General features: G+C 55.4%; 6 protein-coding genes across 6 annotated transcripts; 3 read left to right on the forward strand and 3 right to left on the reverse strand.

The window, feature by feature from the left end:
* Window positions 1-271: 271 nt before the first annotated feature.
* Window positions 272-2,820, reverse strand: ColSpa_10583 (vacuolar fusion protein MON1; the record flags this gene model as incomplete). Its single annotated transcript, XM_049276795.1, has 2 exons — window positions 272-2,389; window positions 2,482-2,820. 2 exons carry the CDS (start codon window positions 2,818-2,820, stop codon window positions 272-274), a joined length of 2,457 nt encoding a protein of 818 aa, XP_049132752.1.
* A 3,015-nt stretch (window positions 2,821-5,835) lies between these two features.
* On the forward strand, window positions 5,836-6,135 carry ColSpa_10584 (uncharacterized protein; the record flags this gene model as incomplete). Its single annotated transcript, XM_049276796.1, has 1 exon — window positions 5,836-6,135. The coding sequence occupies one exon, from the start codon at window positions 5,836-5,838 to the stop codon at window positions 6,133-6,135; it is 300 nt and encodes a 99-aa protein (XP_049132753.1).
* An 896-nt stretch (window positions 6,136-7,031) lies between these two features.
* ColSpa_10585 (DNA polymerase epsilon subunit B) lies at window positions 7,032-8,469 on the reverse strand (the record flags this gene model as incomplete). Its single annotated transcript, XM_049276797.1, has 2 exons — window positions 7,032-7,590; window positions 7,685-8,469. The coding sequence occupies 2 exons, from the start codon at window positions 8,467-8,469 to the stop codon at window positions 7,032-7,034; spliced, it is 1,344 nt and encodes a 447-aa protein (XP_049132754.1).
* A 271-nt stretch (window positions 8,470-8,740) lies between these two features.
* On the reverse strand, window positions 8,741-9,478 carry ColSpa_10586 (DNA polymerase epsilon subunit B; the record flags this gene model as incomplete). Its single annotated transcript, XM_049276798.1, has 1 exon — window positions 8,741-9,478. The coding sequence occupies one exon, from the start codon at window positions 9,476-9,478 to the stop codon at window positions 8,741-8,743; it is 738 nt and encodes a 245-aa protein (XP_049132755.1).
* A 386-nt stretch (window positions 9,479-9,864) lies between these two features.
* ColSpa_10587 (uncharacterized protein) lies at window positions 9,865-10,680 on the forward strand (the record flags this gene model as incomplete). Its single annotated transcript, XM_049276799.1, has 3 exons — window positions 9,865-9,957; window positions 10,015-10,547; window positions 10,605-10,680. 3 exons carry the CDS (start codon window positions 9,865-9,867, stop codon window positions 10,678-10,680), a joined length of 702 nt encoding a protein of 233 aa, XP_049132756.1.
* A 1,984-nt stretch (window positions 10,681-12,664) lies between these two features.
* On the forward strand, window positions 12,665-15,018 carry ColSpa_10588 (sugar transporter STL1; the record flags this gene model as incomplete). The annotated part of the gene is made up of 5 exons (XM_049276800.1): window positions 12,665-13,089; window positions 13,161-13,216; window positions 13,472-13,996; window positions 14,044-14,691; window positions 14,744-15,018. 5 exons carry the CDS (start codon window positions 12,665-12,667, stop codon window positions 15,016-15,018), a joined length of 1,929 nt encoding a protein of 642 aa, XP_049132757.1.
* Window positions 15,019-21,277: the final 6,259 nt, after the last annotated feature.

Consider the following 21,277-nt stretch of genomic DNA (forward strand, 5'->3'; position numbering starts at 1 on the left):
GACTCATCAGACACATAGACATGTCGTCATGGAGAACGGTAAGAAATCGATTCGTCAGCCTCATCAGCACAATGGACCCGTGGCCGTGAAGAAGGTTAAACTTGTAATCATTCATGGCAAAACCAGACCCGCCTCTAGTGGTGTTCATAACAGGGAGCCCAAGTTGTTCTCACTTGGACACGCTCCGTGCGATCCTTCTATGCATGTGCCTACTCTGTCCCGACGCTATGGCTACCTGTGATGAAGCCTACCTCCGGGCTGGAGGAGTTCCCTACCGACTAAAGTTCAGTAGCCCCTCGATATACTTGCGCGTATCGATGCCGATCCCCGAGGCCAGACGGCCCGCGCCGTCGCCCCACCCCGCTCCCGCTCCCGATCCGCCGCCCTCGGCGTACGACGAGCTTATGCCACGGTAGCCTGCGTGGTCGCTGGCCCTGCGGATCAGGAAAATCTCCTTGCTGACCGTCGGGCTAGGCAAAGGGGGCGGAGACGGCCTCTGTATGCTCGAGCCGTCGCCACTCGTGGCCAGCGAAACCTCGCTCTCCGACGTTGGCGTGTCGTCGTTGTCGTCGTCGTCTTCGTTCTCCGGGTATCGGTTTGCTGCGGCCCCGTTCGTGTGTCGGTCCAAGATGCGCTGCCACACGACCCACCACCCGCGGTTTGTTTTGCAAGTCCGCTCCAGCTGGTTGATCTCCGGCCGCGTGATGTTGAATATGTTGAGAAGCTGCATGTGCGTGTTCATCGCCTCGACACGCGACCACGGCAATTGCGCGTTTGACTGAAACATTTGCGCGTGATCGGGTATGTTGGGTATGCTCGAGAACACGGTCATGGCCTCGGAATCCCAGATGAGGTCGTAGATGTTTGACGCTGCAGAACCCACATCTGGTTTTGCTGGCCTGTACTGGATAGAAGAGAGCAGGGGTTTTCGGAGAGGCGCCAGCTGGTGATGCAGCGATTTGTAGAATGAGTCCCAAGCCAGCGAGTCGGTCCTCAGCTCGAAGAGAAAGGTAAAGATGAATGGCTTGTTCACATAAACAACAACGCGCAGCTTGCTCGCCTTGTTGAAGTCCTGGTTCCCGAACAGTGGGTTCGAGCTCACGGCAGTGATCCCGAGAGGGGTCACTTCGTTTGTTAGGCTGCCGAGGTCCTTTACGACGTCTGCTTCGAGGCGGTCAGTTCCCGTCTTTTCGAGCTCGACATGAATGGTGCGAAGCAAGGTCCGAGAGTTCGACTCAACCTCGGCCGCCTCATCAGAGTCCTTGCTATCTTCGCGTTCGCTGTTACTGCCCTCCTCAACGTCACCTATCAGACCGATGAGGTATTGGCCTACATCGTCATCCATCCGTTTAGGTTTTGGTGCCGTAGAGGAGGTGTGATGGGAGGACTCTCCACTTTGCAAGGCGGCAACGGCGGACAGTTGGTTTTTGTCGGCAGGTGATGATGTATCCGACTTGCCAATCGACCAGTATGTGCCGTAACCAAGCTTCATGTACGTCATGAGCTTGTCCATGTGCCCATCTCCCTCTTCCTGCGCTGCAGGGGCGGCGGAAGTTGCGGTGTTCTCCTTGCTGGGCCCTGGCTGTTTGGCTTCCTTTACGGTGCCAATCTCCTGGCCACGCCGCTCCGCAAGCGTTCTCGTAGACCCAGAACTTCCAGACCCGGAACCAGAGTCAGAATGATGGCCGTTTGGCCGAACTGGAGGTCGTGCAGGAACGTCCGGGTTTTGCGATGGCTTTGTCTCCGGAGCCGGCGCAGCCTTCCGCGGACGTCGTGCGGCGCGCAGAGACATCGGACTCTCGATTACACCGTAAGCGTTTTCGCCCCAAGTGTACAAGTCCTCCATCCACTGTGCCACATCTCTGACCGACTTCCGAGACAAAGCTCCTGTTCCCAGGAAAATGGCACCGTCTTCGGGCCCTGGATCCTGGCCTGTGCCCAACCACGGCCTCTTTGGCTCCTTGCCATTTTTGGGCTCGCCGTCGGCATCGAAAGAGCCAAACTTGCAGACGACAAGGTCGACAAGGCCCTCAACTCTGCTGACAAGACCTTCCAACACTTCTCGTTCTCCGCTGCCCCGGTCTTCTTCACCGACGCCGATGCCCAGTTCGCCGGAAGCGGCTATGTTGATGCCGCCGAACATGGTCCGTACCGGGTTGCCCTGCAGCATGACGTTCCATGTTGACAAGAACAGGTCCCAATACCGACCAAGAAGGCTGAGGAACTTGGTCCTCCGAGAACGGACAAACAGAGCGCTGAGCGAGGTGCCATGGTGAAGCAGGAAGATGGAGTGAGCACGCAGTATGTCCTGCAACAGAAGAGACGAGGGCTTGACTTCCTTAGATGAAAACTCAACGACCTCTTCTGGGGAGTCTTGAGTCTTCCCGGTCTGCAACTTGGGAGGCAGGGGAATGCGTGTCAGATCGATGGACTGCGCGCAATCAGCAAGCGAAAGGGTCGTTGCGTGGACGGGGGACGTACCGCAAGGATCCACCAACCTTGCTCCAGCTCGTGGAGGATCACACGCGACTTCTCAGTGTCGATGGAGTCGACGGGCTGGCCGCCGGAAAAACTCCTACTGAACTCGACCATGCCCTGGGCGAGGCCGATCTGGCGGAGACGCTCATTGCGTTCTTCTTGAGAAAGGTTCTCGGTGGGCTTGGTACGGGAGCGGTGACGGCGCTTCTGTCGCTGGGTGCTCACCGAGGCATAGTAGACTATTTGGTCGTCAAGCGTCTCATCCGTGTGCCCCAGGGACGGGTTGAAGATGGCAAGGAAGCCCAGCTGAGCCGGGACGATGCCTCCGGGTGACAATGCCATGGCCGGGGTGATGGCGGAGGAGGCGTGGCCCTCAACGGTTCACTGAGAGCGGGTACGGTACGGTGCGGAATGCTGCGATGCCCGGATCCATAAACCTCAATGAGACGGGTACGAGGTCCGGAGGCGGCGGAGGCAGGCGGATGCAACAGGTAGCAAGGCTGCGCAAGCCGCAAGTAATGACAGTAGACAAGGTCGTGGGGTCGTCAGGCCAAGGACTGTGGCGCCTGTGGAACGACTGGAAGATGCACCTTGGGCTCTGAAAAGCGGCGTTGGGGGATGGCAGCAGACGAACAGACAGATAGACGGACGGTGACGGGACTCTGGAGAATGGGGACTCGAGACTGCCCACGCAACGCGATGCAGAGCAACGCAAGCGCGCAGCGGTGGCGTTTGGTGTTCGCGATGCCGGTAAAGACCTAGGCCATTCGGAACACGGTGGTTTGGAAAGGGTCTGCGAAGGTCGAGGCCTCGGGGGCGAACGGGACTTTGTTCGGATGATATGTGAAGATGATGAGATCTCGATCGACATCCCCCACAATGCAGGCGTCGGGACAAGCGATTGAAGGTGCGAGGCCTAGCTGTGTCTTGATTGGGCTGAATCAAGTGACAGTGGACTGAAAGCTGAGGGGACACGCCTAGGAAGCCCAGGCCAGACGCGAGCTGGCGCAGTGGTGTTAGGTGCAGGCGCTGGAACCTTGCGGCTTGGATTGGTTATGGCCTAGACTACTGTGGACCGCCGGTTCTCTCAGGACTCTTCTTTTATTTTTCTCTTCTGGACCTGGCCGGAGGCTCGTGCGACACTGACAGGAAAGTAGCAACCATGCCCTGCCGCTACGTAACATCAGACACAGCAGCAAACGATAGCGCCAAACCTCGCCCCTAGCCAGGCTTGCTAGGCTGGCTGACAGTGGACACGGACGGTGACGCTGGATATGGCCTCCCCCGACGGATGATGGGAAATGGGACGGCACGGAACAAAAGACGGGAACGTAGAACTTCGGGTACCCCATCCAGTATGGGAAGGTCGCCGCAGACCGAGGTATCGGTTGTTAGTATTCCCAGCACGGCCATTGGGTGAGACGCTTCAAAGTGGGGTAACATCATCGGGGTGCCTGCCCTTGCCTGCCATGTGTGCCAGTACCTATGCCAGGAAAAAAAAAGCATCCAGAAATGGCTGCCGCATTCTGATCAATTCGGTTTCAGCGGGCGGTCAAGCGCATCCACGGGCGAAAAGGCACCATTTGAGGAAAGGTCTGGACTGGTCCAAATGGGCGAATTCTGCTCCCCCTGGACACTCACACACTCACACACACACACACACACAACACCACCATCTTAGCCCTTCGATACGAGACAGGCGGCATCCCTCACCGGGAATGAGTGCCATGGCAATTCTGATTTTCGCATGAAGAAGTTTGCCTCGCGGAAGGGGATCCGCCTCAAACACAGCTGGCATGCACAGACTCTTCCGAGCTGGACTGGAACTGGACGAACGCTCGACGACGCCCTGTCGACTGGAACTAGGTTTTCTGCTTGTCTTTGCTCGTCAGTACCTTATCCTGTCTACCCATTGTTTCGTACAGATATGGCCACTTGCATCTGAGACGCTGATATGCCTTGACAGCGCACCCCGACGCTAGCCTTATTGCCCAGATAAGTGCCACATCGTCGTGCCACTTTCCAGCGCACTTGCTGCCTCTCCCGGTCCATTCCAAACCCCGTATACCACAACGGCGTATGAGTAATCAAGCTCTGCCTCACGTTGCCGTATTACATTCTCCTTGCCTCTTGTTATCTTTCGGGTCTGGTTCCTTCTGAAATGTGCTTCGTCATGTCTGCGAAATAATAGCCCCAAGACAACAGTATTCAGCTGGTGCAGTGACTGGCCGAGGCGATTCTTCCCACTTCGAAGCCGGCGCAGAGCCACCAATTTCTTCTTCTCCTGAACCATGCATGCGGCCTGGGGCAAGGGAATACGCATGGCTTGTTTAGCTTACGTACAGACACAATGCCGACGTGCTTGCTGACAAGACCTAGCAACTCATGTCCTGGTATTGCAAGGTAGCGATTTGAAACTAGGCGACGACGAGGAGGACGACAGCTCCTGTTCCGGACCCTTAGACTGTCACCTCTGGCTAAATCGACTGGCGAGGGCGAAGCTCTTTAATTGAATGTCCCACGTGGCTAAGCAGAAGTGCCGGCGATCATTTCCTACCGTGAACCCGTCGCAGGGCCCATTGACATGCTTGGAGAAGCCATACTGGGCTGCAATTGGATGACCACATCTCACCTCATAAGCAACGGCATCTACTTGCCCATGGCAATCCCATTGGAAAACTGCGCATGAACACTATATCACAACGTTGCCTGACAATTATATGCTGGCCTAACACACGCACCCCTGACCTGCAAAGATGGTTCTGGATATCGGCCAGAATGGAAACAATAAACCACCAGGCTGGACCAATGCCAACTATATGCCTCGACACGGCTCATCAAACAGTTGCTAGCTGGCACTGTTATGATGAAGATCAGTTGTCACGACGGAACCCTCTTTTGGAAATGTAAGGATGTTCGACAAAAGGCCCACGAATTCCGTGCTTCAGTGAAGGAGAGGGTAACAGATGACGTGCGGCTATGAGAACTTGAAACCCACCTCGAGAGATTCAATCATTGGAAAGAAGGCGGGGATGTTTCAAATAGACCCTCGCCAACCGTCTATCCGGATCGCATTTCATTGCATGATGACGAGCTTCCCAATGTTGAACAAGGCCAAATCAATGTACTCCGCAACACGGGGGTTGACAGCAAGTCTCCAACCGTAGTCGACCTGATTCTGGGCATCATGTGTGAATTTGTCGATGCACCATCTATCGAATATGCTGATGGGGAGAGAGAATTCTCGCCCAATCGTTGAGCGTATGTTGGGCAAGACCGAACATCACCCCAACCGTCAGATCTACCAGATACATACGGTTCTTTTGACTGTCTCATCTGTCATGTAGGTTAGTTTCGATGGCGAGCAAAGCTGGCGATGAAGTCCTTCGTGTTCTCAAGCCTCCCCATCTATCAATCAAGGCTGACACATCGACAGTACTTGCGCCTATGAAAACCTCTAGGAGCGTTTTCCCTGTGACGGTGGGTAAATACGGGGACATGGATCATGTGACAGCGCACCAAGAACTCGCCATCATCGCGTTGCCCGACGGTATGGGTCAGATGAGACCCCGTGAACGCGAGGGAGCTCGCCTTGCACTCATCTTCACTGGCTTCGGTCTGGCCGAGGATTCTGGCTACGTTATGACCCGCGAGTAGTGGTTTATGAGTGATAAGAGGACTGCTGGAGGGACAGGCGTAATTCTATTTCCATTCCGTCTTTCCCGTTAGTCTTTTTTCAAATTTCGAGGATGGAGTGGGGAGAGTTTCACTCAGTCCTGGCCCTGTTGGATCTCCGCGTAAAGGGGTTCCGTTCCAGGGCGTAAACCTGGAAAGCACCACCTCTATCGCGTGAAAGGCAGAAAACAGAGACTAAACGAAGAATAGAAGTGTCTCATGGGGTGGAGAAAGAAGCAGTCACCAGTCCGGAATAGGGGAGAAGACCATTACGGATGAATCGACTTGGTCTGGTTCTCCGTCCTGCAACCCTCCCTTGCCGCCGGACCGGCAGCCAGTGTTGGATAGAGGGACGAGCAAAAGAAGAAGGCAAACTTCAAAGGGCCGCGTCCAGGAATCTTGTGGCATGAAGAGAAAACGACCGAGGCTATGGCTTCGTTCATGCCGAAGCGAATTCAAAGGGTACTCTTGTTCTCAGAGGCTCGTTACCTAGAGCGGGATGGGTAAATTCCAAACTGTGATACTTCATGTCACTGGCCCTTTTACACTTGGCTTTTTCTACTCATGGCCTGACCATGTTTTGCCTCTTTAATATTTATAGAAAGAGACGAGTTCATTCGAGTCCGTAATGCTGGCCTGTACATGTCACCATGACCAGTTGACTGAATATCGATATTGAGCTCAACTACACGAGTACATGCCGATCTTCCATGTTTCATGAGGAATGCATCACACGCCGAGGGTTTCCATAAATTGATCATCATAGTCCCGCCCTGCTTTGAAGGCATCAGTCATTATATTCCACACCGCCGGATACACGGCTCAACCACCCTCGTAGACCCTATTTATACCGTGACGACAACAGCCAGGCTATTACATTAGAATGTCGTCTCCCGCAGCTTTCCAATTTTGCCAATCTCGTACTCTATCCAACGACCGACCCGCGTTCGCCCAGGGACAAGGATGCTGCCCGGGTTCATGACGTGGCAGCCCTCGTACGTGACGCAGAACGGCGGCGCCGTCGTGTCTACGAGCACCATGGACGTTGGCAGCGGGTACAGGTGCAGTGCTGTCGCGTAGTCCCAGTGTACGGGCCGGATGGACTGGCGGAACGGCGACAGGTACCCCTGATCCAGGACCGTCTTGACGAGCTTCCGCGCGGTGTGCACGTCCTGTGGGACGCTTGAGTTGACCTGCTTGACGGTGGGCTTCTTCCTGGGGATGTCGACGTCCATAGCTTCCTCCTCTTCTACTGGGTCATTTCCGCCCATAACAACATCATCTGCGCCGTCTTCGGTCTCAGGGGGCTGGTTTTCTTCGTCTTCGTTCTGGGGTTGCTTCGACGTTTTGAGGCGTACAGCTGCCCGGCGGAGGCGGGCTGAGATGTCGTCGCGGAAGACGACGACTTCGTGGTTCGGACCGAACAAAGTCACACGACTGGGATTTGACGTCCAGATGGCCTCGCCGTCGCTCTTGGCCCGAGCTCCGCGTTAGCTGCGGCGAAGACGCGCCGGATGCGGGAGGTAAAAACGTCTGGGGCTCCTTTCCGAGGTAGCGGGTAGCAGCTCCCGCTGTAAAGGAAGAGACCCAGGCATCGTTATCGCCGGGGACGAAGATGAAGGTGGAAGTCTGAAGGAGAGTGGGGAAATCGGATAGTGTTGAAGCCAAGGCGTCGAAATATTCCTTGTATTCTATGCTGCCACCGCTGCCGCCTCTCGCGAGGACGGCGTGCTGGGTGAAGTTGCCAGTGATGACAAAGCTCATGGGACTCGCGCCTTCGGGCTCGGCCGCATATATCGTGAGAATCCTCCGCAAGGCCTGCAACGTCCGTGGCTGGTCAAGGTTCAGCTCGCCAAGAATGACCATCCGGCCCCTGCTGGGGACCTCTTCGGCAGAGTGTCGGGGTAGCAGGCGTTGCTCGAGCTTCCGCATCTTGGACCCGACAGCTCGTTCGCTGCCCACGCCGAGGAAGTCAATCCAGCCGAACCCGCCTCCTATGGTGTGGTCCTGGCCGCCGTCCGGGCCGCTGACACCTAACGTGGCCTTTCTCTTCTCACAGGGAGGCTGGCCGATGAAGAAGCCCTGGAATCTGCCGCCTAGGGTTCCACCAACACCACTGCTTCCGCTTAACCCTTTACCGACAGATTCTTCTTCCTCTTCGTAGACACCGTCCACAAGGACGATCATGCCTGGTGCGAACCATGCCGAGTCCTCGGGAATCGCGACTGCTTGAGATACGTCAAGCGCAATCGTAGCCGTCAGGTCGCTGATTGCGAGACCTCCCGCAGGGAGCACATTCAGCATGCCCAGAAGCATGTGATGGCTTCCATGACGGCCCAAGAGGTTGGCAATTGGTGTGATCTTGTGGTTTAGTTGATTCGACGAGGAGCGTTTCAGCGATGGTGCTCTTGCGCTTGCAACGGCTGACGTTTGGAAAGACTCATTCCTGAGTAGCCTTTGGTGTATGACATTGTACCTGTTCCGGAACAGAGCAGTCTTGTGTGTTGCTGGTGGTAGTAGGGAGGGCTTTGATGTTTCTCTGATACTGTGTTAGCCAGCATGTCTTTGTCGCAAAGTGGGCCGGTCCCTACCTTTCGAAATGCTTCTTGGCAACATTGTAAGAGAACCTCGGTTGTTGGTATGCGTCAATAACGTTGAGCCATTTCCGAGGATCTCTGATGTTTTCTTCGTCGTCTTCCTCCTCCACACCAAGACTGGACATGCCGAAGCTCTGTTGGCTATCCTCCCGTACCAAAGACGATTGTACTGGCCGCAATCCTAGCCTCGCGTTCGACATGTCCGCATCTTGTCCCGGCTCGATCAGAAGACTATTCTGTCGACTCAGACCCCTTGCGCCAGTCACGATCTTGCCCCCGCTCATATTTCCCTCCAAGGTCTTCAGGATATCCTTAAGCTCTGGGCTGGCGCCATCGACAATGACCCCGCCATTGCGATTCTTCCAAGACTTGGCCACCTCTTCCAACACCTTCTCTGCTAGACCTTCCTCCCGCCATGCTGAGCCACAATGTCGGCCGATAAAGGTTGCAAGCTCTTGGAGAGCGCTCGAGGTCAGCGTCAAGCTGTGTTTCTTGGTGAAGGTCCGAAATGCCAAGGGTCGGAGGGTGGCTGGCGGGAGTATAATTGGGAGAATCGCATGCTTCGAAGGCGCTGAAACCTTGAACGGCTTCAGGGGGTGAACTGGGGTGCCAAATGCGGGCGAAGATGAGGGTATCGCGGAGGAAGGAGGGGCCGGCGTCTTTGCGCCAAAGATGTTGGCCATGGGCATTTGCTTGCGCTTCGGGGATATTGACGGCGGCGGATCCATGATCGCAGTGGTTCTCTGTCGGGGTTTTCGAAGATTCTATAACACGATATAGCAGGGGCAGACTCGGGTCGACTTCAGTATGGCGGTTAGTCGTAATGGGTTGTAAGAGTTGCCGACCGTGGTCGCGAGTTTGAATGGGGGGCACCAAATGTTTAATTGAGGCGCGTCTGATTCTCAGCACCGCGTCTGGCGAATTGATCGCGTTGGGTCGCGCCACATCATAGTGGGGTCATGTGGCTGTGATTTCCAATGTGGCTGAAGCTCTTCTCGACTTCCAGAGCCCAGCATGCCGTCATTATTGGACAGGAAAGTGGAAGCTGTTCCCTCTCGACAAAAAGCTTCGGGATCGAGGTGTTGTATTGGTATCTATCGTCCTGCACCTCAGAATGTTAGCACCAGCAGCTCGATTTTTCCCGAGGTTTGCCTCAGGGAAAGCATTCTTTCGCCCAGTTTCCAGTCTGTCGTCGAACCCTCGCATTGTGAGTGTTCTCTGGATGACGCAAACACGCAAGACGCTAATCAACGCTGCTGTATAGAAAGTTTTCCCCGCCGATGCATCGCGAGCTTCGTTTCTCCTCTCATATCTCGAAGATGAGCCGCCCAATCAGAGGCTAGCTATCGGATTCTCTGCGACAGATCCCCCGACTCCACGTTCGTTCACTGAGAACCAGGCATTCACCAAGATACTGTATGAAGTCCTCACCGAGAACGCGCACAAAGACAAGGACCTCTTAGCTCAGGCGCAAGCTTTTGCTGGCCCTGGCGGGGCCAATCTCGGCTCCGGAGGAGCTTTTTTCTCGCAGAAGAATACCAAGCGCTCGTCAAGCAAGGTCGGCGGCGGCGGCGGCGCCGGAGGCAGCGGTGCTGGCGGTGCCAGTGCCCAAGGAGGCGCTGGTGGAGGCGGGCACGGTGGTTACGTCCACCTTAGCGACTCGAGAAACCCTCCCGACTTTGGCCGGATTGCATGGCCCGAAGACATCTTGGGCAGTGTTGAGGTTGATCAGCGTGGCAATATCATTGGGCAGCTCGAGCCTAGTGGGACGTATCGTATCATCACCAACGAGGGAATGTAAGTGTATAGAGCTCACGATGCTTAAGATGGGATGCATTAGCTAACAGCATACAGCCTTGGACTTAGTCCGTTCCTCACAGAGAAGCTCATTGAGAGACTTCGTGCAGAAGACAAGAAGGACAAGTCATAGTTGTCTCTCGGATTGCTGTAATTTTATCCAGGATTTAGTCGGTAAAGCTAACCCTCCAGCATGTATGATTATACTTCTTCGAGTGTAGATTTAGCTCCCTACTTACGACCCCACATGGCTCTAAGACTCTTTGAAATTAAGTCAAGATGATTTCATTCTTCATCGCCGAACGGTGCTGCTCCAGGGACGAATTGCAACCTTGCAAAATGTGAAGGGGGGGGGGGCGGTTCAGACAGGGAGAAGTCTCCGCGGGTTATGGGAAACCCACTTACCTCCACTTGGTCTAATATCTCGGCAAGGAACAAGCACGCGGAGGGGATCGTGAGCCTGCCCTCTTAACCTCGGGAATGGAGTCGCTGCAGAATCTTTTGTCCTGCAGACACGGTTTCCCCCCACAACCCCGTACTCGACTCCCGTCGTACGTGGACGAAAGTAGAACGAGACAGAAGCGGGCACATGCACCAGGCTCTAGACCGCCGGCTCGAGCTTTTCTTCAGGCATAGCTCGCCGATGAACCCTGAAGACTTTTGAGCTAAAGCCCCAAACCATGAAAAGCTCAAAGCCTGGACTCTCTCGAAGCTCTTGCAGCATTGACGGCTCTTACAGCATTGACGATGCCTACAGCTGCATCAGACCCTTTGGGGCTCGGGGCTGTTGGTCCCATGTGTGGTAGGATTGATCAGGGTTCTTTTAGCGTGTGCAGAGATGCAGCAGCGCCTTGACCGATGTGTGCTCTGAGTTGCCGGGCCGTTAAAGATACCCACGATACGCAAGCGAGCGGCGATCCTTCGGGCCCATCTTCTCTCGAGTCAAGGGAACTGGAAACTTCCAGCAGCCAAGAGCGGACTTTGTATCGAATGGTGGCATCGTGTAGTTTCTCTCACTAATGAGTATAGGGTACCTTGGGGAAGCAATACGGTGGCCCTGTACTCGCGAGCTGCCATCTGTTGGGCTTCCCACCTCCTGATTCAGCTTGAAATATGTCAAGGGTATGTTCGTTCCGACAGCTAATGGCTCGACATCTTTGGAGACGGGCTGGCTAAGAAGATGCACTGATGATCAAGCCGCGCCTCATGACCTGGGATTATTGGCCATGCATTGGTGCCGTTTTTAGATGAGGGTTGTCGGCAAATACACTTATCTGTTCTCAGAATCGGAGCAGCCATCGCGCAACCATGGGGCTGCCGCATGTTGGCATTGCTGGTGTTCCGAGGTAATGCAGTCGGCCCGGCTCAGTCATCATGCTTATGAGCTGTCACTTATCAGCAGCCTCTTTCCACCGGTGGTCTGGGGAAGTGAGGTGTAAGATATGGTGATCGCCCTGTCTGTCTGCTCACTCATCTCAAACTTCAACCCCCCGACGCGCCCAGCATGAGATGAGGTGGTGCTAGGACGGGAAAGTATTGCTTTGTTGCTGCATTGTTCAGGACACATTGGGCCTACCCGATGGAAGGCTGCCCGACCCGCGCCAATTCCATTCTTCATGTCGCTCCATGTCGCAGTCGTAGTGATGTTCCCACCAATTGCCTAAGGCCTTTTGTCTGCTGTTGACGATGGAGCTGTCCACTAAGAGCCGTTGAATGCCCTGTAAGTAGTAGGAGCAGCCCCTCCATGATCCCCCCCAAAATGGACATCGAAAGCACAGACCACAGGCGGTCTCCCCACCATAGCGGTAGGTAGGTGAGAGGTGAGTACCTGGAGTGCGAGGTGCAGTGTGGCACCTGGCTGGCAGGCAGGCCACATCAGGCAGGGGGGGAGAAAAGGTCGTGGTGGTCAGTTACACAGTCGTAGTGTGAGCCTGGCACGAACCAGGAGCGCCAGGGAGCTTCTTGGCATCCACTCCACCTCGCCATTCCATGTTCCCCTCCACAATCCACCCACATCCAACTTCGTCATGCCCACTTGAGTGTGGTCCAAAGGCTTGCTCCGGCCACAACCCATTTAAACAAAAACGACCCGAGCCCCCCTCCCCCCGACCGACAACATGGCTTCCGGTTTCGACGAGGAGGAGCTCCATATCAGCCTCTCGCCATCCCAGATCCGTCGTCGCTCTCAGCAGCACGGTGCTGCCGCTGCCGATGCTGCTGCCGCCGCCGGTCATCACGAACTACGACCGCCTTTGCCCGACGCCGCCATCAAAGCCGCCAACATGGGACCTCCCGTCGACACCACCGCCCCGCTGCGGGACAAGATCAAGACGGAGCAGCGCATCGGTGCATACAAGATCATCAAGACCCTGGGCGAAGGCTCCTTTGGAAAGGTGAAGCTGGCCATACACAACGGCACCGGCCAACAGGTCGCCCTCAAGATCATCGCTAGGAAGAAGCTCATTAGTCGCGACATGGCCGGCCGAGTGGAGCGCGAAATCGAATACCTACAGCTTTTGCGACATCCTCACATCATCAAGCTGTATGTCCTCCGCCGAATATCCGCTATGGCCGTTATCCGTCCAAACCCCTCACTAACCCGGATGATCGCAGGTACACTGTAATCAAGACGCCCAACGAGATCATCATGGTCCTTGAGTATGCCGGCGGTGAGCTCTTTGACTACATTGTACAGAATGGCCGCATGAAGGAACCCGAGGCTCGTCGATTCTTCCAGCAAATGCTCTGCGCCGTCGAATACTGCCACAGACACAAAATCGTCCACCGAGACTTGAAGCCCGAGAACCTCCTGCTTGACGACAACCTCAACGTCAAGATCGCCGATTTTGGCCTGAGTAACATCATGACGGACGGAAACTTCCTAAAGACGAGCTGCGGAAGCCCGAACTACGCAGCACCCGAAGTTATCGGTGGGAAACTATACGCCGGCCCCGAGGTAGATGTCTGGAGTTGTGGCGTGATTCTCTACGTTCTGCTAGTCGGTAGACTGCCCTTCGATGACGAACATATCCCCAGTCTATTCGCAAAGATTGCGCGCGGAACGTATAGCATTCCACAATGGATGAACTCTGGCGCCGCGACGCTCATCAAGAAGATGCTGGTTGTGAACCCGGTACAGCGTGCCACGATTGACGACATCAGACAGGACCCCTGGTTCATGATAGACCTGCCAGCCTACTTAGCCCCGCCGGTCGAGGAGTTCTTTAACACAGGTGTGGATCCTAACAAGGCCATCCAGAAGAGCGACATCGCTCCCAACGCTCCCCCAAGAGTCCAGGAGAAGCTACACAACGAGGTCACGGAGAAGATCAGTAAGACCATGGGTTATGGAAAGAAAGATGTTGAGGAGGCCCTGCAGGCTGCAGAACCGTCCGCTATCAAGGATGCATACATGATTGTCCGCGAGAACAAACTTATGCAAGTGAATGGTAAGTATCATGTAAGACGTGCATATTTCGTTCTGACGCGTGTACAGAGGCCATGTCATCACTCTCAGTCGATCAAGATGGATCGAGCAGCCCTTTACCGAGTGCTTCATCAGCCAGATCGGGCGGTTCTACCGTGGGCGGACAGCGTCCTTACATCAGCAAGATCGGTATCCTGCCGAGCAGTCTGCCAGCCTATCACAAGGAATATGTAGAGCGTGAAAAGGGAGGCTTCGAAGACCATCCGACGCCTACTATCGTGGTCGATGAACCAGGGCTCTCAGCCCGTACAGACGCCGAAAGGGAAGAGACAGCCCGGCATTTGAAGCCTCACTCGAGGAGCAGCCAAGTCCGCCTCGACGACTCGGCCAAACGACCTCAGGGTATGACCCCTGTTGTGCAAGCCAAGAAGACGAAACCCGTGAGATGGCAGTTCGGCATTCGCTCTCGCAATGCACCGTGGGAAGCCTTGCTGTGTATACACAAAGCGTTGAACAAGCTGGGCGCGACCTACGTGCCAGACGAAGATTATGAGAAAGTTCATGGGACGGAGATGGATCAGCCCAGCAACGAAGGTAGCTTTGTCGACGACTATGCATCTCAGGGGGGCAACGACTCAACTAGTAGTATAGATCCGCTCAAGCGATACAAACTGCCTGCCGACCCGTGGCATATCAAGGTCCGCTGGGAGACACAGAGTAAGCCGATCTGCGCCACTTGACCTGTGAGATTTTGCTAAGTAGACCACAGCGCTGCGGAAGAGGTCGGAGACTCCCACGGAGGGAAGCAAGACCCCTGATAGTTACCATGTCGTCGGCGACGATGAAGTCAAGCGCGACTTTGTTGCCTTGCATATGGACATCCAGATATACGAGATGGAGCACGGCGTTTACCTAGTGGACTTCAAATGCTCTGGCTATGAGACGGCCGACAGGAGATTGCTGGAGGAGAAGGATGTCACAAGTCCTTTCCCGTTCCTGGACATGGCCGCCCGGTTGATAATGCAACTAGCCGAAGCGGACTGAGGATCGTTTCTTTACTGTTCCGTTATCACTGTCGATGAGATGTCTTCCGTTTTCGAAAAGGGGCAACTTAACAAGGACTTCAAAACGGTGGGCTCAGCAATAGACATGGGATGGTGTGCCGGTCATTCGGCCACGTCACAGCGTCAGGTTATGAGGACAAGGGAGTTTGGGTGTGCCGGAGATGTATGGGTGTGTGGTGTTTTTTTCTTTCTTTTTCCTTTTGAGTAGACTCAGCGGAAGGGCGTGGGTTTACTTTGCTCCTTTGGGTGGAGGCAACGAAGAGCATCGTGTGTTCCCCACCGCCGAGTTGAGACGTATGGGAAGGCGGGTTGTGCTCGAAACATGGCAAGGGGGTAACTATAGACATTGTTCTTCCAGCATGCCGAGTAGGCTATGAATCAGACAAGCATCAACATTGCTCATTACGGCTCGACCGCGGTGCCACCTTGAGAACTCTGTCTTGTCGGAGCACACTTAATGTCCGAGACCCGTACTGCCACGACATCATCCGGCGGCCACCGGCAGAGCCTCATTGCTATAGGAGTACTGGACGGGACACCATAGAATCTGGGACGCGATGGGCAAAGGCGGCAAGAAGCTTGGCTCAAACTGGTAGCCAGCTCCGTGGTGTGTGCGTTTTGGTGTTCGTGCTACCGCAAATCTCAGATCGCACGCCACGGATCGTGTACATCACATTCATTGACCCCTCGGGGCGTGTTGTCGCAGAGCCTCATGGAAACAAGCGCCAAGAGCGGAACTGCAATATAAACTTTGGAGATGCCCTCCATCTGACACGAGGGCACAAAAGTCGAGACCGAGTCCCTTGTGCTCGGAGCAATAAGCGAAGCTCAAAGCAGAAGCCAGCTCCGTCCGGACGGTGACACGACAAACTCAAAATAGAGGGCTGACAGGGAGGCAGGCGGCGGCATTGGACCCTGAACGGGCCAAGTGTCAGTTCACGGGCCATGATTGACAGACAGCTGCTGCTCAGCTCGTGGCAAAGGAAAAGTGTATATTCGCCCTGGGGGCAAAGAAAACCCCCGTTCTCCATCGTCAAGGGCCTCTCATGTTCATGGGACGTCGCGAAACGCTTCAGACGATACGCGTGTTCAGGGCCCGGGACGAGGTGGGAGAGACCCCACTAAACCAGACACACTGGCAATACCGTCTAGGTTGGTCTTGCCCCCCGTGCCGGACAGGCAGACGACGGTCGACCGAGTAAGACCAGCTCTCGGCGAAGTTCCAGAAGCGGGGCCAAAGTCTGGAACTCACGGCACGGTGCAGTAATCTCCGGAACAGCCGCGATTGCGTCCCCTCCTCCGGCGTGCGAGGTAGAAGATGCCGCCTACGCGTACGTCCCCTTCTCTCGGTCGCACGACCATCTGCCGAACTCAGGAATCCGGCCGGGAAGTGGGCGCCTAGTTTCTTTGACCTGGCCCCGGGGAAACTCTGTTACTCCTCGTCGCCGATCCGGTCTCCCTCCCTCTTCCCTGCGTGTCATGGCGTTTGTCTTTCTTAGTGATGCTGACAATAGCAACCAACTCCACGCCGTGACGTCTCCCTCCTGCGGACGTGCTCGATTTCGATCGCGTTTACAGGCTTGTCACAGTCCGTTCGGTTGGGTATCAGATAGGGTTCGCGGCTTCTGTGCTTCGTCTGAATTGTCGATTATTCTCATCTCTACACCCGGTATGATACCCCTAACCACCACCGTCACCACACACGGCCACCGCCAATCATCATGGACTGCTGAACCTGGCCAAAAGAAGGGATAGGCCTGGGACGGGAAAGGGGATGGAGGATGCGGGTTCTGCAGGTCACCGAAGATCAGGACAGGGCCAATGGACGACCGAGAACCCAACGAAACGTGCTCTAGACGCCTGCTCTTACTCCTTGGCCGCGTCTCGGACGTGCTCTCCCTCAGATCTCAGATTACGCCATGCGTTGCGTAGTCGCGTACTGCTTCAAGTCTATGTCGAATCACAAGTTTGAGCCATCCGTCACAAAAACCTTCCTTTTCTTTCCTACCTAGGTATGAAGATCTTGTGGGATCAATAGAGTTTTGGTTCATCCTACACCCGCCTCAGATCCTTTTTATTTATTTTTATTTACGAAACACGGCTTGAGCAAGAGGGACAAGAAAGTACGTGTTGATCCGTGGAGCGGTGGCGAAGGAGATGAAGAGAGTTTGATATCCGACAAAGAGTCTCCTCCGTTCAAGGCAACCGCAATCTTAGTTTTGTCCGTCCCCATTCGCGCCCTGGCCTCGGAGTAATTGTCTGATTACCCATCTCTGACTACACGGATTATAGTTCAGTTGGAAGTTCAGCTCGGCTATGGGAGACCGAGCAGCGTCAGCCCAACCTCACGCCCTTCCGTAGAAGCCCACCACCGCTTTGCACCCCTTCGATTGCTCGTTCCTTAGTTGAGAGTTAGTAGAGAGTTGAGTTCTAAAGGACTATGACAATGATCGAACTCCCGTCTTTCATTTTTGCTTTGGCAGCCGGAATCGACTCCGACGAAGGCTCTCTCGTCGAGACGAACCCGACGCCTCCTCCCTATTAGCGGCATTGCTAGTTGTCAAGTCACGGCCGTAGACGCCACACACCCCACGATGGTTCAGATCTAACGGCCTCGAACCCCCTTCGATACACTTACAGACCTGTCATGAATCGCGGGCTTAGACTCTTGCACTGCAGCAGGGCCAGCGGTGTTCCGCGCCGCGAGACCGCCAACGGCGACGCCACACCGCGCTACGCAGACTCGGGACACGCCCCCTTCCCCTCACCGTCAATCCTCATCTCCAACTCCTAACCAAAGACGAGAGAGAGTGAGAGAGGGAGAGAGGTCTTGCGTTGCCTGCCGGTGGCGTGCTGGCATGGTTGGGGAAGACAAGGGGAGGCACCAAGTTGGGGGGGGGGGGGGGGGGGGGGGGGGGGGGGGGGGGGGGTGGCGCGGGCAGAAAATCTTCCAAAATCAGTTGCTAGACATGCTACAAAGGACTTTTTATCAGCCGCCCAAAAGAAAGTTTCCTCCTATTGCGCAGGGAGACACCAAATAACAGATCCTTCCGTCACAATGTTTCCCCCTTCCACGGAGATCAAGAGATTTGAGCAACAGGTGCCGCACGGCCACCTGACGCCATATCGGTTGACATGAAAGTCTGCATCAGTATCGGCACCGCATGGCTCGTGTCCAGCGCAGATAACGTTCAGCCCGGACGAGAGGAACAGCACACACGCAACGCCTGCACGGCCCAAAGTGTATGTTCTGTCTTGTCCGTTGCTAGTGGATCGAATCTCGACAGTCCCTTGAAAGTATGCTTTTGCACGGCCAGCTCATTGTCCCTTGGGCTCATCCTCTAACTCTTTCTGTACACTCGTATAAGTGAGTAGAGTTTCCCTGGCAAAACATCAGCAGAAGCGAGTGCGAAGCTCTTTGCAGAGAGTTTATTAAACTTTCCACGTCAGCAAAAAGGCTGAAAACGAAAAGGGGGGGGGAAAAAAGGACAAAAACAGAAAAGGGAGCCAAAAAAGCTGTGACGGTGCTACCTGGACGGGATGAACATGCCATCGGTGGATGTCATGCATCGCGGCGCCCGCTCTGCCTTGCCAGCACCTCTGCACGTATTGTTCTGCTCCGGCTTGCTTTGACCCCGGTTGACTAGTACTGGCCTCGGAAGCCTTGCATCTGCATCTCCAATCTTGCCCCTTTTCGTATCTTTTCCGCAAGACTGCGACATGGGCGATAGCAGTGCTACGCTACATCACCAGACACAATTACAATCTGATCGGGCCTACCTACTGTCTCTTCCTCCTCGTGATGGGAGGGGTTGGGTTCGGTTGTGTTGGGAGGTACTCCCTCTACAAGCAGCCTCTTGCTTCATGACATCGCCCCAGAGAAGATCAGATGTGTGGTTTGAGCTTGTCGTCTCGGGCTACGTACCCTCTCGCTATTCGCCCAGAGAGGCAGCGAGGGTACTAGCTAGAGCGGAGCCAATATCATGTATGCGGATGTTTTGGGGATTAAGGTTTTGGCCCGTCCACCCTCTTGCTACACTCCGTCCCCACCTTTCCTTTCACCCCCCGGGGCTCCCTCTCACACATCTCGTCGGGCTACCTTGAGGCCAACCTACGGGCGACAACAGCAAAACAAACAAGAAAGCCACATTGTCACACCATCTTGCCGGGTCCTTTGTTCTTTTGCCCTTCGTCTTCTTGTTGTTTGGCTACCGGATCGCTGCGGTGTCTGGATGCGCCTCTCTCCCAACGGCGGAGGATGGATGCATACCCGTGATATCGGTACACCATATACGGGCTCCCCTGCTGATGTTGCAGCCGCATACGGACGGCTGACGATGCTGGTGATGCTGATGATGCACGTTATCGACACGCCCATGCCGCCCACCTCCCCAGACTGCAAGACGGCTGGACCGTCGCCATCAGGCCGATGGTTGCAACACCAAAGAACCTACTGCCTTCTACCGCGTCGTCGGTCGCTGACACTGACACTGGCAGCGTCCAGCGTCGGCATCGGCACCGACACCGGCAGTAGCAAGCTGCTCGCAACGCCCCCTATTCCAACCAAGCTATGCTCTCGCATCAAAGTGTCACGCCCGGCCGGTAGGTAGGTTGCCTCGAAGCGGTATTTTCGGCCGCGCAACGGCGATACAGCACGCCAGACCTCATGCCAGTGCAGTTTCTGTAGGAGGAGCTCACATCTGTAGTCCGGCAGAACTCACCCTCCCCCCCCCCCTTTGTCCACATCTGCCTCTCTGTCTCGTACCGACATGCGAACTGCTCCAACGCGCATGGACCTTATTTCGCTGTCGACACTCCGAGTCAATAAGGCGCGAGAGAGAGAGAGAGAGAGAGTTGACAGAGACCGAACCTGCCTGAACCCAGTAGCTCCAACACTTGCACGTCAACAAAGCCGGTATCTGGTTCTAACCTACCTCCCAACCTTGTAATTCAGCACACGTTCTAGAAGGAGTACGGAAAGCTTACGACATACCGGCCCAGGCACGCGGTCCAAGTATGCCAGCGCAGCACGGTCACTTAGACTTGAGAGTTCCGGTGGGCATGTGGGATGCCTGACAGGGCCCCCCTTCAACCTTCAACCCAGCCGACTCTTGCCTGTTGACTTTTGACCTTTGAATTCGACCCGATCACCCACTGCCGCGGACGCCGTTCGCCTCGCCGTAGGTACTTACTGCCTCGGCCCTGGCCGAGCTCTTACATCTGTACCGATACAGGGTTTGCATGGCCGGGCTGGAGCGCTGCAGCCCTTGGTCCCGCTGCCGGATTAGAAATGCATGTAGATACACACACGCATACACGCACACACGAGCCGCAGTGTATGTGAGTAAACCTTTGGTTTGTCCACCGCCGGCCACCGGCCGCCGCCCCTCCACACCCGAACCTTGGTCAACGTCGGCTTTTGACTCCGCTGGCTTCCGCGCCTCGTATCACGCAATCCGCTTTTGCGGTGTGCGCGCGCGTTGAAGCACCGCATCGCGTTATCCGAGACGCAATGGAAGGGGCAGCAAAAAAAATAAAGGGGGGGGGGGGGGGGCGACGTAAGCAACTGGCCGCATCTGCACCCACGGCGGCTCCAAACCTTCTTTTCATAGTCCCCTCCTGCCCTCAACAACACCCCTCTCCGATTCTAAGCCCCGTTGGACTCTGGGCCGGCCTGCTTGTCTTGTGGTAGTAAGCCGGAGGAAAGGGCGTGTGTAATGGGGCCTGGTTCGGTTGACTCAAGCACGCGGAGGGCGGATTGCGTACAGAGAGATCCTCCTCCAATCACAGCCCTGGTTCGCCTCAACTTGGTAATACCGGTAATGGTGTAAGTCACCCCCATAGCCCATAGTGGGCAGGAACACCGGCTGCCTGTCCCTCAGCGGATGCATCACAGGGGTCGTGTCCGAGAAGTGCGAGGGTTACGAGCATGTACGAGGGCTACGAGCATGTACGAGGGTACGAGGAGGGAAGGGGGTTGAAATAACAAACAAAGAATAAAAGGTACAACCATGCAATGTTGCAAAAAGGAAAAAAAAGGCTTGCTCGCGTTGTCGGTCCATGGGTTGGAAGAGGGCGCCAAGACTCAGCCTCTGATTCTGGCGCAAAAGGGGGGAAGGGGGGACCACAGAGCTGCACAAGGCGTGCCGCCAGTGGTGACTGACAACGAATGGGAATCAGGGACCCCCAAAAACCATACCAACATTGTTTCGTTGTGGTCTTGTGTGTTCCAGGGCAAG

Source organism: Colletotrichum spaethianum (genome assembly GCF_022836535.1).
Source record: "Colletotrichum spaethianum MAFF 239500 DNA, contig36, whole genome shotgun sequence".
NCBI classification, from domain to species: Eukaryota; Fungi; Ascomycota; class Sordariomycetes; order Glomerellales; family Glomerellaceae; genus Colletotrichum; species Colletotrichum spaethianum.